The sequence below is a fragment of the Drosophila guanche genome, unplaced genomic scaffold (assembly GCF_900245975.1).
Source record: "Drosophila guanche unplaced genomic scaffold, DGUA_6, whole genome shotgun sequence".
Taxonomy (NCBI): domain Eukaryota; kingdom Metazoa; phylum Arthropoda; class Insecta; order Diptera; family Drosophilidae; genus Drosophila; species Drosophila guanche.
In genome coordinates, this window is record NW_022995793.1 from 43,003 (window position 1) to 55,680 (window position 12,678).

Consider the following 12,678-nt stretch of genomic DNA (forward strand, 5'->3'; position numbering starts at 1 on the left):
CAACCCAATGAGTTGATTCATCAATTTTGAGAAGTGGAGCAGACATTTGGACCGATCGCTCGGGCTGCAAAGAAGGAGCATCATTGCGAGGAGCATTTCGTTACTAACACTCGTGTGGTGGAGGGTACTCGGCCACCACTCTTTCGTCGTTTATCGTCTGAGCGTGTCAACATCTCGCTTTCTTTAGAGCACATTAACTCATTCGGAGTCATGATGCGCTTTTTTGGATGCGTTCAGAAGTTCAACAGTCGTACGAAATCACCGCATCTCTCGTCTAAAAAGCTATGCTATCAACAAAGAGTCGCTGGCCCCGATAGAGGCAGCCAAAAATGAGCTCAACTTTGGGTTCAGCTCTGTCACCGTAAAGGTGGACAAGTCGGATGCAGCGGCCGGGGTGCGTCCTGTCGACAACCCAGTCGAGCAGGATGTTGCCTCAGAGATCGAGGCACCCGACAACGAGCTGGAGTTGGCCCAAGAAGGTGACTCCCTAGAGTCGGAGCTGATGCTGGAGTTCGACGCAATGTGCCGAAACGAAAGCTCCGGCGAGTCGGACGCCGACAATACAGTGGTGGAGATAGGAAAGGATCCCTCTGAGTCTCCTTCAGATAAATCTCCACCACTGTAATGCAGCAATTGCTGCCCTCCTATTCCGTTTGGAATCGAGCGGAGGCGACGTAGTCCTAATCCAGGAGCCTTGGGTGGTAGGAGACAAGGTCTGTGGATTAGCGACGAAGAACTACAAGCTGATTTTAGCACCTAAGGAAGGTAAAATTCGCACCTGCATTTTAGCTAGAAAGCATGCAAACATGTTTCTGCTCCATAATTTTAGCGATGGCGACAACACAGCAGCTAGCCTAGAGCTGCAAGGGGCACACCTCAGAGTGGTGTTTTCCTATATGGCTCACGACCAATGTGACCCTCCCAGCGACCTCGTCAACAAAATAACCAGCGACAGCGAGAGGTCAAACACAGGCCTACTGATACGTTGCGATGCCAACGCCCACCATACCCAATGGGGAAGTTTGGACATAAATGTAAGGGGTGAGTCACTTTTCAGCTTCATCCTAAACTCGAATCTTGTTCTTTGTAGTCAGGGAAATGACCTCACCTTCATTATAAAGAACCGACAGGAGGTCATAGACCTCATCCTAGTGTCCCATAGCATACTAGAAGAGCACTCCTTAGGTACATAGAGACGATAATATCTCTCGAATACCCAATAGCTGATAGTTATATAAACCCAAGGAAAGCCAACTGTGAGGCATATTCTAAAACCCTGGAAGAACTTCTTCCCCCAAAAGCATCAACATGCCCTGATACACAAGACGACCTTAACAGTCTTGTAAATAGATTCAGGGAGGCATGTAATAAAGCCTTTAAGGCCGCGTGTCCCCCCATCAAACCAAGAGGGAAAAAGAAACCCCCTGGTGGTCGAAGACCTTTGAAGTCCTACGTAAAAGCTGCAGAGCTAATTTTAATAGAGCCAAAAACAGCAACGAGGCTAATCTATGAGCAGGCTATAACACCAGCCTTGCCCTTTACAAAAAACTAGGAGAGCGAAAAGAGCCTCCTGGCAAAAATTCTGTACCGAAATCGAAGAAACGGCAGAAGCCGCAAGGCTGCGCAAGATCCTCTCGAAAACGAATACCTCTGTGGGATACATCAAGAGTACAGATGGTGCATGGACTAACTCCAGCAAGGAGTCCCTACACATCCTACTCGATACCCACTTTCCAGGGTGCACAACCACCGAACCACCGGATCGCCCCTGTGCTTCACCGTGCCCAGCCACATCGATGGCGCACCTACTCACAAAACGGAACATTTGCTAGGCGGTGAACAGCTTCAAACCGTTCAAATCGCCAGGTCCTGACAAGGCGATCCCAGCTCAACTTCAGAGAGCTGGGGACCAACCTATCCGCTGGCTACAATGTATCTTCAAAAAGATACTAAAGGTAGGAAGATTCCTAAAGCATGGCTCAAGGCAGAAATTGTGTTCATCCCCAAAGCGGGAAAAGCCTCCTACACGACGGCAAAGGACTTCAGACCGATTAGTCTGACCTCCTTTCTCCTAAGAACATTTGAAAGGTCTACATCTGAGGACAATCATCAACCCTCAGATGTTGTCAGACTAACGACATGCATACTGGAAAGGTAAATCCACGGAAACGGCCCTACATGAAGTGATTTCAGGTATAGAGAAGGCTCTATACTTTAAGGAATACTCCCTAGCGGACTTCCTCAACGTCGAGCCAGGAGCCATTACGGCTGCCAGGACTGACCTGGGGGTGGACTGCCACTTGGTGATGCTCATCGATCAATTGCTCACATGCAGGACGGTGACATCATCAATGGGTTCGTCCACTCAGACAAGGTATGTAAACAGAGGCACACCGCAAGGAGGTGTCCTGTCTACCCTCCTATGGAGCATTGCAGTCAATAAGATTCTATGTGACTTGGAGGGGGGTGGTTGCAAAGTAGTGGCATATGCAGACGACGTTGTCTTAATGTTCACGGGAAAATTCCCTCAAACACTATGTAATTTTATGACCACAAAACTAGCTCGATTGTCAGAATGGACAAGATCGTGCGGATTAGGCAAATGCCTCGAAAACGGAACTTTTGCGATTCACTAACAAGTACAAAACTCTGCCACTCAACCCCCCAACACTAAACAAATGTACGTTAACCTTTAGCGACAGTGCCAGTTACCTTGGGTTGGTAATAGACAGGAAGTTAAATTGGAAATAAGGCCCTATCCATCTGCAAAAAAGCCATCGGACTAAAATGGGGCATGAACCCACGTATAGCCCAATGGATATACCAAGCTGTTGCCAAACCAATACTGCTCTACGGAGTCACAGTATGGTGGCCGGCTCTGTCAAAAAAGACAATCACCGCTCAACTGGCAAAGGTCCAACGAACGGCCACTCTTTGCATCAGTGGCGCTCTCCGCACCACACCAAATGACGCACTAAATGCCATTCTATGCCTGCAGGGCATAGACCTTGCAGGGAAGGAACAGGCAACAAGGGCAGCAATACGTCTGCGAGATTCGGACCTATGGACGTCACGACCATATGGTCACTCAGCGATCTTTAGGGACACTAATATAATACCTCATAGGACTAAGGACACCCCCTTCTAGGCCTTCTAGGCTGGAAAAAGGTCACGGGCTGTCGCATCACCCGACAAACGTAGCCAGACATCTCGAAAAAACGCACCGCTGAACTATGCAAACTAAGCAGACATAGGTGTAGCATAGTCATTCGCTCTCTTACAGGGCACTGGCTAATAGGCAACCATGCGAATAGGCTGGGTGCCCCCTACAACGACTTCTGTCAGGAGACAGTAGAACATCTGTTCTGCTCCTGCCCGGCTCTCAGTAGAAGGAGGTTAAAATATCTGGGCTCACCTTTTCTTAACGACATTTCAGAAATGGCTACTATAGGCCCCAGGAAGATAGCAAACTTTGTGAGAGCATCTGGATGGGAGCACTGTTGACACCCTGACAAACGGGAGGAGAAGAGGAAAAGATCCAAGCGGAATCACAACGGGCCGAAACCGGCCTAGGTGTGTCGGGATTGTGAAGTCCCGACGAACGCCTCAGCCTAACCTAACCTATCGCTCCGTGGGATCTTCCCTTTTTACTTTTGATGAGCTGCGGACCTTGGTCTGCCAAATCCAGGCTGTAATCAATTCTCGACCTCTTATCGCTATTTCAGAAAACCCTGAAGATCTTGGCGTCCTCACACCAGGACATTTTCTAATTGGTCGTCCGCTGATGGAGTTTTCCAAGCCAGACGTAACGGGTCTACACATCAATAGATTGGATTGCTGGCAACGAATCAATTGTGCCCAGTAAATCTTTTGGAAGCGTTGGAGTGAGGAGAACTTGACTCTGCTCCAACAACGTGCCAAATGGCGCACATCGCAGCCTTCGATTCAAGTCAACGACGTCGTCTGCATCAAGGATAAGAACCTGCCGCCGTTGAAGTGGCCTTTGGCCAGGGTGATCGAGGTCATAGCTGGAGGCGATGGGACTGTGCGAGTTGAAGTCCTGCGGACACCATCCGGAACCACTCGTCGAGCTGTCAACAAGATGTGCCTCCTACCCGTTGAGGATCCTGTTAAAAGCCCTGGTCTTTCAACGGGGGTGTATGTTCGGAGCAGCAGCAAATATATAATTGTAAAGATCCGCTCGCCTTGTTTACATTTGTACTCTTTTATATTATTTAGCTATTGTCCCGCTCATCGCTCCCTCTCACAGTGCATAGAAGCGCACGCATATGTATGCACGCTTCGTACTGTTTATTTTGCAGTGCTTTGACCTTTTCTTCGCAGTCTAAAATATTGTCGATCGCTGCGCATCTCCGAGCAGTCCAATTAATTCTTTGTTTTCTATGTCCAACGCAAACCCGTTACTTTAATCGAGCTCTTAATCATTGTACATTGTAACACACCGAATCGTAGTTCACGGCCACACCCCTTCAAATCGTATTCAATCTTCGAATAGTAAACAAAAATAATAAAAACTAAATACGGAGAATATATATATATATATTTTTTGTTTTAGGTTTTATGTTACCGCTGTACCCTTGGGTAGAGGGGGATTATTTGGCCGCCCGCCTTTACAAGGTGGAAATCGCCACGTCGAGATATGTAACTTGTTACAATTTTACGCAAATTTTATCGATGAACTCGATTAAAGTTTGGTACGAGCTAATTTGTTCTTTTTCGAAGAATTTATAGATATTATTATATTTCCTTAGCGATGGGTGGTTTAGTCTTGTTGTGTTGTACTTGGTACAATTAAAAATTATATGCGATGCGTCATCGATAGTATCGCAAGTATCACAAATGTTACTTGCGACTACGTGCATTTTGGCAAGTGTGTGCCTATCAAATGCACTGCCGATAAGCAGTCTATTGATCTTTTTAGCGTCAATGGCTTTTACCTTATTTCTATTTAGGAACCATGGTTTTGTTGAGGTAGAGGGAAAAAGTGAGCAGTATCCTCTGCGTTTAACGCTGGCATACTCTCTCTCCCATTCTTCTTTCAGTATTCGGTGTATCTCACATATTGCATCTTTAAGATTCCATTTAACGACTGTATATTTTCCCAGTCTGTGTGCTTCTTTGGCTGCTGAGTCTGCCGTGTTCCGAGGGATGTTGGCGTGGCCGGGTATAAAATGGATTTCTACCTTCTTTAGGTATTGGGCTTGACGGATCTTCTCCCTGATTTTATAAGCGATAAAATGATCCTGAATGCTCCTTGCCAGTATTAGAGCCCCGTTTCTGCTGTCCGTTAGGATGGCGATACGAAAAGACCCCCGGGAAATAGCATGGTCGAAGGCCTTTTCAATTGCAAGCAACTCGGCGGACAGAGATGACAAGGTTTTGTGCGGTTTGGTGCAATGCGAAGTTGTACTCTCAAAGACCTCGTCTCCAGAATATCACCGAACTCCCGAAATGCCTTGGCCTAGCCCGTGTTTAGGGACACTGTCCTACTCGCTGGGAGACTGTACACAAATGCTATGGCTAACTCTTTTGCCGCTAGGAATCTCATTCTGTATTCCGGGGGAAGTTCTCCTGCCATGTGGTATATAATCGGGATTGGGCTGCAAATGATTAAGCCTAGTGACTTTCTAAGGTGGTGGTTACAATGAGATTTGATTTTGGCTAGAGCGGATTTGGACAAGTTGCTGAAAGATGAGCAAGCGTATTCTAGTCTACTTCTGACAAAGGCCTTGTAAACTATGTGCCCTCTCTTTGGGCTGATACCGTAATGGCACCCACTGAGTAGTCTTAGGAACGCACAGGTTCTGTTTGACTCCGAAATGGCCTGCTCGATGTGCACTGAGGCTGAGTTGTTCGCTGAAATTGTTCTGCCTAGATATTTTATCTGATCTACTTGCCTAATCTCGACTTATTGGTGCTCAATGTTCAGCTCGGTTCTTCGGATGCTGAAGTGAACCACTTTGGATTTGGCTGGGTTGAAAGCAAGGTTAAGCCTGTTGCATCTTGCCTCAAAGCTGTCTATTTGTTCTAGGAGCATACGTTTGGCAATGGAAATCTCCTTGTGGAAGCAAATAATAAAGAAGTCGTCCGCATACTGAGATAGTAAGCAATTGCCATCGTTTATCTCGTGCAGTTCTGCGGTGTACAAGTTGAACAGAGTTGGACTGAGACAGCTGCCCTGACTAACTCCCCTGTTCACCTCAACCTCACTCTTGCCCTTGATGAGTAGACGCTTGCTCAGGAAGCTGGCAATCCAGGCAGTGTGATTCGGGTCGAACTGCATGACATTCATCTTCTGCTCTAGCGTGTCGACTCTTACGCAGTCAAATGCCCTTTGTATGTCAAGACAGGCCGCCACGACCTGATTCCCTCTCGCCTTCAGAGCCAGGACCTCGTTGATCAGGTCGTTGATGCAGAGCGCCGTGGACCTGTTCCTCCTGAAGGCGTAGGATCTGACCGGCAAAAGCTCATGCTTGAAATATGTTTAACTTTATCAACACCTCTATATACTTAAACAAGGTGTTTATTAGGCAAATAGGTCTGTAGTTTTGGAAGGAAGCGGGGTCCGCATTCTTCTTGGGGATTGGTACTACCTTGATTCTACGAAAGACCTCTGGTATGATGCCACTGAGCCATACCCTGTTTATAATTTCAAAGATGTTATGTTTTTTTCCAAACAGGAAGTTGCTGCAGCATCCTGAAAAGGTTCGGGGTCGCCTGGTCCAATCAGAGGTGGAATGTTCTCTGGGGGTCTACTGCTTGCAGTGGAGGGGATGTCTTTGACCATGTCTTTATGTCTTTAGAAAGCCATTGTCGTTTTCGTCTGTCCATGTGTTCCCTACGTTTTTGACTTTTCCGTATTTCTTTAGGTTCTTTACTCTGCTCCACATGGAGGGCGAAGGGGAAACCTCTTCTATGAACTTTGAGAAGTTTGACCTTCTGCAATTAATCTCATTTTGCAGGTTGCGGTCGGCCTCTATAGTGGCCCTGGCATCATCAAATTTTTTGGTGTAATAGTATTTTTGCCTGCACGCATTTCTCACGCGAAACAGTCTCTCTATACCCTCGTTCCACCATTTTTTTGCAATATACTTGTTGTTGCTGGGAATGGTAACTGTGTTTTTACTGGTCAGGGATTTGACCTTATCGTTGAGCTCTTGTAGATTGGTAAAACTGCTTACTCCTAAAATACGATTTATTCTATTGTGCAGCACTTTCTTCTCTTGAATGGAGGCATCTAAACCTTCGACTGTTATGACGATTGGGAAGTGGTTGCTGTTGGTTATTTTGGATTTAAGGGCTTGCCAGTCAATTCTACCGTTCTTGTGATTGGAAAAGGTGAGGTCAAGAACAGAGAATTGGGAAGGGTTCCTGGAGAAAGTTGGAGATCCGTCGTTAAGACAGATAAATCCCTCCTCACAAGTAGCATTCTCGATGATGCGGCCCTTGCGGTCACTGGAAGGGTTTCTCCAGATGGAAGACTTGGCATTGAAATCTCCTCCTACGACTGAAGGGTAGTCTAGGGACTCCGCAAGCTCGAACACCTTTTTAATGCCCGATTTGAATTGGGAAAGTGTCATTGAAGGCGCAGCGTATGCGCTGAATATGTTGAGGTTGTTTTTGAGGTTCAGGGTCTTAATACCTACGATCTCTAGATCACAGTCTATTTTCAGAATGCTAAATCTAATTTTCTTTCTAATATAGATTCCTACTCCGCCGTAGCCGTCTTCTTTGGGCTTGCCGATGAAGTTGTAATCTAAGATACTGCAGTCCTCATTATTTACAACCCAGATCTCCGAAAGGATTGCAATGTCAATTCGTTGTTTATTAGAAAAATTTTGAGGAGCTGTTAGTTGTTGTAAGTCAGACTTTGAATTTTTAGTTGAAGAATCTTAATTGTTTTTTGTTTGGGTATCCCGCTTCCACCCCTTGAACAATTTGCAAACGGTCGAGTTCAGCATTGGAGGTGTTAAAATATTCCAAGATCTGTTGAAAAAACTTCTGCACCAATCCCCCCTTGGAAATATTGATGGGTTCCACCAAGAACGCTGTAAGCATGGATCCCAGTGTGTTAAGCTTTTCCTGGGCCACAGATGAAACCACGGGCGTTGTTCTCACAAATTTCTCACTCAATTGAGGGCTATCTGCGTTGATCGCGTTCCTCCATTCTGCCATGTTGGCAGCTGCCTTAGCCGACTCCAAATTTCTGGCTGCCACTCTTTTGGCTTTGCATCTCTTTGGCTCGCATTGCGGGTGCGTAGCCGCGTGGTTACCCTTGCACAGCTTAATCCCGAGCATAGCGTGTCGCTGCTGTGGTCCCGACCACATTTGAAACATCTCGCCAGGCTCTTGCAGTGCTGCGCCATATGGCCGAACGTAAAGCACCTGAAGCATTGGCGAAACTGGACGAAAGGTTTCACTGCTACCTTGGTGTACAGGAAATTGATTTCCTTGGGCAGCTGCTTCCCTCTAAACCAGAGTTTGACCCTGCCGGTGGGTAACCTATCCGCCGAGGTTCTGTCTGTTCTGGAAATACGTTGTATTCCCTCTATGAGGACGTCCGAGATGATCAGCTCCGAGAGCTGCTCCTCCGAGTGGTGGCCAGAGATCCCAAAGATTAGGCCCGCCTTTTGCACAAAGTGCCGCTAAATTCGGGGAGAGTAGCCGTGGGCGGCGTAGGCACTGTTTTCCACAAGCTTGTTTGCACCGTCGGCCGACCTACATACAATCTTGCACCTGCCATAGCCTATCCTCGCGACCTCCTCTATACCGCCAAGTCCCAGTTTTTGAAACAGTTCGGATAGCTCGAACTGGTTAATTGAAATCCTGGAATTATTATCGCTTAATTTGTCTATGTACACTTCAAAAGGGTCTTTGTGGCCCTCTTATTATTTGTTGTTGTTGTTGTTTTTGCTGTTGTTAGTTGTTGTTGTTGATCTTGTACCCACGGACGTCTGACAAACATCCACATCCGCCATCTCTTTCTCACTAGTAATTGTTTTGGTAGTTTTGTTTCTCGTCTCTTTCTCTTTCATGAGGGGGGTTTTTGTCGTCGTAGCTGTTGTTTTTTCCGCCATTTTTACGCCTGCCGCAAAAACAGGTCTGGCGTCTCCTTCCCTCTTTTTCGAGTCTCCACCAGCACCAGCTTCCGTGTTACTGTCTTTGCTGGGCCGCCATTGCGGCGAGGCAAGGTTATCCGAAAAAACTACGAACCTACTGCCACTTTTGTCCCGCCGTCTTTATCAGGTTGTGGGGTAACCACGGGTGATCGTATTATTGCTTATTATAAGCGAGTTTCGGCTCAATTTCACGAAATAAGCTAATTTTTACTTTCCGAGATACGCGTCTCTCCCAAATACGGAGAATAATTATCGTAAATGTGGAGTCAGGGTTGCCAAAAAAGCTCCGCAGCTTCAAACACAGCGACATCCACAATTTTGAAGACAAGAGTAAACTAAAAACGTAGTTCCGTAGAGGAGTGCTTTATTTATCAAATCAGCGAATGTGGATCAGATTGGATCATTATTTTAGACATACATATAGCTTACCCCCACCCCTTCCAGCAGCTTTGTTTATTTTTGTTGCTCATACTATCTCGCTCTCACACTCTGCCTTGATCGCAGATGTAAACAAAATTAAAAGTATGACATTTGAAAAAATCATAAGTGAACACATGTGCATATGTATGCATGTATCACATGTACATGCATACGAATGAAAATATGTACATGCATACATATATACTGACTGAGTACCGGTTTAAAAGTTGTGACGCGTACGACTCGTCTTACAAACTTTTCTCCTCGTTTTTAGTTTTAAAACCTCTTCTCGTTGGGTATGCAAACGATTTTCAATTAAGGAATCAACGTAAGAAAAACAAGCGAAAACTAACTATATTGGCACAATATCTGTGCTCTCTATGACCGATACAATATACTCAGCTATATTGCACAAATGGGAGTAGGTCTGTATAAACAGAGCATCCCGAAAGTATTTCGAATGATAGAGTTTCGACATAACAACGGATTTGATCTCTTCTTTCGGGAGATCGACATCTTCTGCGGCATAGATTTCGATCAGTTTCTCCAGATCGGCCGGTGTGAATGTCAATGTGCTCCGATTCCCTTGAGCTACCACCTCGACACCGTTCTCCTCCTCCTCGACCTTTTGCATGAGGCTGATGTAGTAACGCTGCAGCTCTGGCTTAAAGAACGAGTCCTCGAGGGTGCATATGAGATCCTGCCACTCCTCAATGCCATTGCAGATGACACCACGCACATAGATGAATCGCGTGCGTTGCTTCTGCGTGTCCAGCTGTTCGACGGTGTCCAGGCTGCATGATGGCTTCAGCATATTGATGAGAATCCCTGTGTACATTTCAAAAATCCTCTCGCGATTATCAAACGATTCGATGCGCATAATGTACTCCTTGATGGTGTCCAGATGCAGATCCCATTTACGTTCGCGTGGCTTCTTCAGTTGCTTGTGCAGAACCTTAAGCACCTCCAGATCATCGAACCGAAAGCAAAAATGGCCGGGATTCGACGCATTAAAGATCTCTCGCTCATCCAATGTGCGATCGTAGGGCGGGCAACAGGCGGGCTGTGGCACAATCAGGGGCGACATAGTGCCAAGTCTTGTGGTCAATTGAAACACTTCTTCGGTGTTTCCCTTACATATGGCCACACAGTGGAGCTCCCTCAGTTTGGCCCTGTACTCCTTGGGGGGCGTACAGCAACCGTGCAGGCGAATCATCAGCGACTCCTTGCCGCTGCAAAAGACTCGGGGCTCCACTGTGAGGAACCACAGCTCCACGGCCACGCCCACCTTTCGTGGCTGATACACGACGACCAGATCGCGGGTCTCCCCATGCGTCAGACGAAAGTTCTCAATGTCAAAAAGGAACTCATTGTCCTTGGCCAGCAGCAGGGAGCCACGATTGTAGTAGTAGACGCCCTGCTTCCACGTGAAGGACAGCGTCTGCTGGCCAATGTTTGTCAACCGCAGGATGTGCTTGCCACTGCGCTCGAAGGGATCACAGGAGAACTTTGTCAGCAGCTCGTAGCATTCGTTGAGGCCTTCAGCAGCGCCAGCGCCAGCTGGGATGTAGTCATTGCTATTGATACGCAGCCCTACCTGCGCCACTTCAGGCTGTCCTATGGTTGGCATTGGATCCTCCTCGATATCCTCCTCGCATTCGCACTCCTCCGCAAAAGGCAACGAGGAGCTTTTCGTGATGTTCTTTAGGGATGGGGCATCCACAAAGGTGGTATTGGGCCCACCCCGGAGCCGCTCAACACTGATGCCTGAAACTTGAAGGTCGTCGAGATCGGGAAAAAAGTCCAGCACGTTGTGAATGTCACAGAACCGGCGCTCGAGATGCTTATCCAAGATGCTGGACTTTAGCCAGGCATGTCGAAGCTCCTGTCCAACTGCCTCTCTGCCTAGGAGCTCTCGTTTGATCACATTTGGCACCCCAATGATCTCCACATCCTTATAACCAACGCGTTCCGCTTTGGGCAGCGTTTCTGGCAGCTCCTGAATAATCTGACATGTACAGGGATCCTGGAACTCGCGCAGCGTGGACACGGGCATGGCCATCAGCCGATCGCACCGCATGCGCTCCGCATACTCCAGCAGACGCTTCACCATCTGCTCGTTACGGTTCTCCAGGGTAGTGCGTCGATTAAAGAGCACCTCAGCGGCATTCTTGCCCGTTACTTTCTGCACACGAAGCTGCAGCTTGCGGCGCCGCTGCATCATTTCCCGCCAGTACTTGAGACGCTTGTCGACATGCAGGTCCTTCTTGGATTTTACCCACTTGACAACTGTCTTTTCACAGCAGGAGGATGTCATGGAGAAGTCACCTCGTCGCTCCACGAAAATCTGCACTAGAATCTCATCCACCACACGATCTGTGTACTTGCAAATCGGTGATCTCAGCTGGTCCAAGGCATGTGACTTTGTCGTCACTGTATCGTTGGTACTGTGCGATGGCAGTGATGCTATATTGGCCAGCGTGAAGCGTGAAAAGTCTGGCAACACCAGAGTTGTGGCTTTGCGACTCATTATCGATGTGGGCGTGCGATTATTCAAGACCATTTGATCCGAGTATTCGGGATTCATTTTGGTATCGATTTGGCTACGCAGCATCGACTGTCCCCGTACTTTTCGCTGAGCGGCCGCTTCGTGCGGCCACTTTTGATCATTCATTTTGCACGAATAATTGTAGAAACTGTGTGCTGTTTGAGTATTTTATGTGGAAGATTTGAAAGACTAAATTATGGATTAGCTTATTTATAGTACTATAGACATTTCGCTCAAGGCATTCTTTAAATCGGATCAAGGAATATACGGCCAGCAAAAAGTATGACACAGAGTCTCACTGGATGCCGATCTTCTTTAATGGCTGATGCGGTAGCGATGCTCAAGGAAAAATGTTTCAGGGTTAGCTGCAGTCGTAGATGCGCATTGCCAAATACTTTTTACTTTTTATAAAACACAAATATGTATAAAATAAATAACATAAATGCGAGCGAGGATCCAGTGCATGTGTTTCATCATTGCACAAGGTACTGCTCCATAACTGAGTTCGTTCCGCCACCCGAGGAGCTTATGGCCTACATGACGGACTCGGATCCAGTTCGCTGACTGGTA

General features: G+C 47.1%; 2 protein-coding genes across 2 annotated transcripts; one reads left to right on the forward strand and one right to left on the reverse strand.

Annotated features, from left to right (window-relative positions):
* Window positions 1-769: 769 nt before the first annotated feature.
* Window positions 770-4,490, forward strand: LOC117591551. Its single transcript, XM_034284845.1, has 2 exons — window positions 770-1,041; window positions 3,726-4,490. Exons 1-2 carry the CDS (start codon window positions 807-809, stop codon window positions 3,863-3,865), a joined length of 375 nt encoding a protein of 124 aa, XP_034140736.1. The 5' UTR covers window positions 770-806; the 3' UTR covers window positions 3,866-4,490.
* A 5,403-nt stretch (window positions 4,491-9,893) lies between these two features.
* Window positions 9,894-12,276, reverse strand: LOC117591552. The gene is made up of 2 exons (XM_034284847.1): window positions 10,167-12,276; window positions 9,894-10,058 (listed from the first exon to the last, which is right to left on the reverse strand). Exons 1-2 carry the CDS (start codon window positions 12,232-12,234, stop codon window positions 9,913-9,915), a joined length of 2,214 nt encoding a protein of 737 aa, XP_034140738.1. The 5' UTR covers window positions 12,235-12,276; the 3' UTR covers window positions 9,894-9,912.
* Between the last annotated feature and the right edge of the window lie 402 nt (window positions 12,277-12,678).

Excerpts from the sequence above, each read along its gene's own strand:
- LOC117591551 (XM_034284845.1), top strand. The coding sequence starts at position 807 with ATGTTTCTGCTCCATAATTTTAGCGATGGCGACAACACAGCAGCTAGC. Across the intron at positions 1,042-3,725 it reads TTTGGACATAAATGTAAGGG|AAAACCCTGAAGATCTTGGC; the intron begins GTGAGTCACTTT and ends TCGCTATTTCAG.
- LOC117591552 (XM_034284847.1), bottom strand. The coding sequence starts at position 12,234 with ATGAATGATCAAAAGTGGCCGCACGAAGCGGCCGCTCAGCGAAAAGTA. Across the intron at positions 10,059-10,166 it reads GGTCGAGGAGGAGGAGAACG|AAGAGATCAAATCCGTTGTT; the intron begins GTGTCGAGGTGG and ends ATCTCCCGAAAG.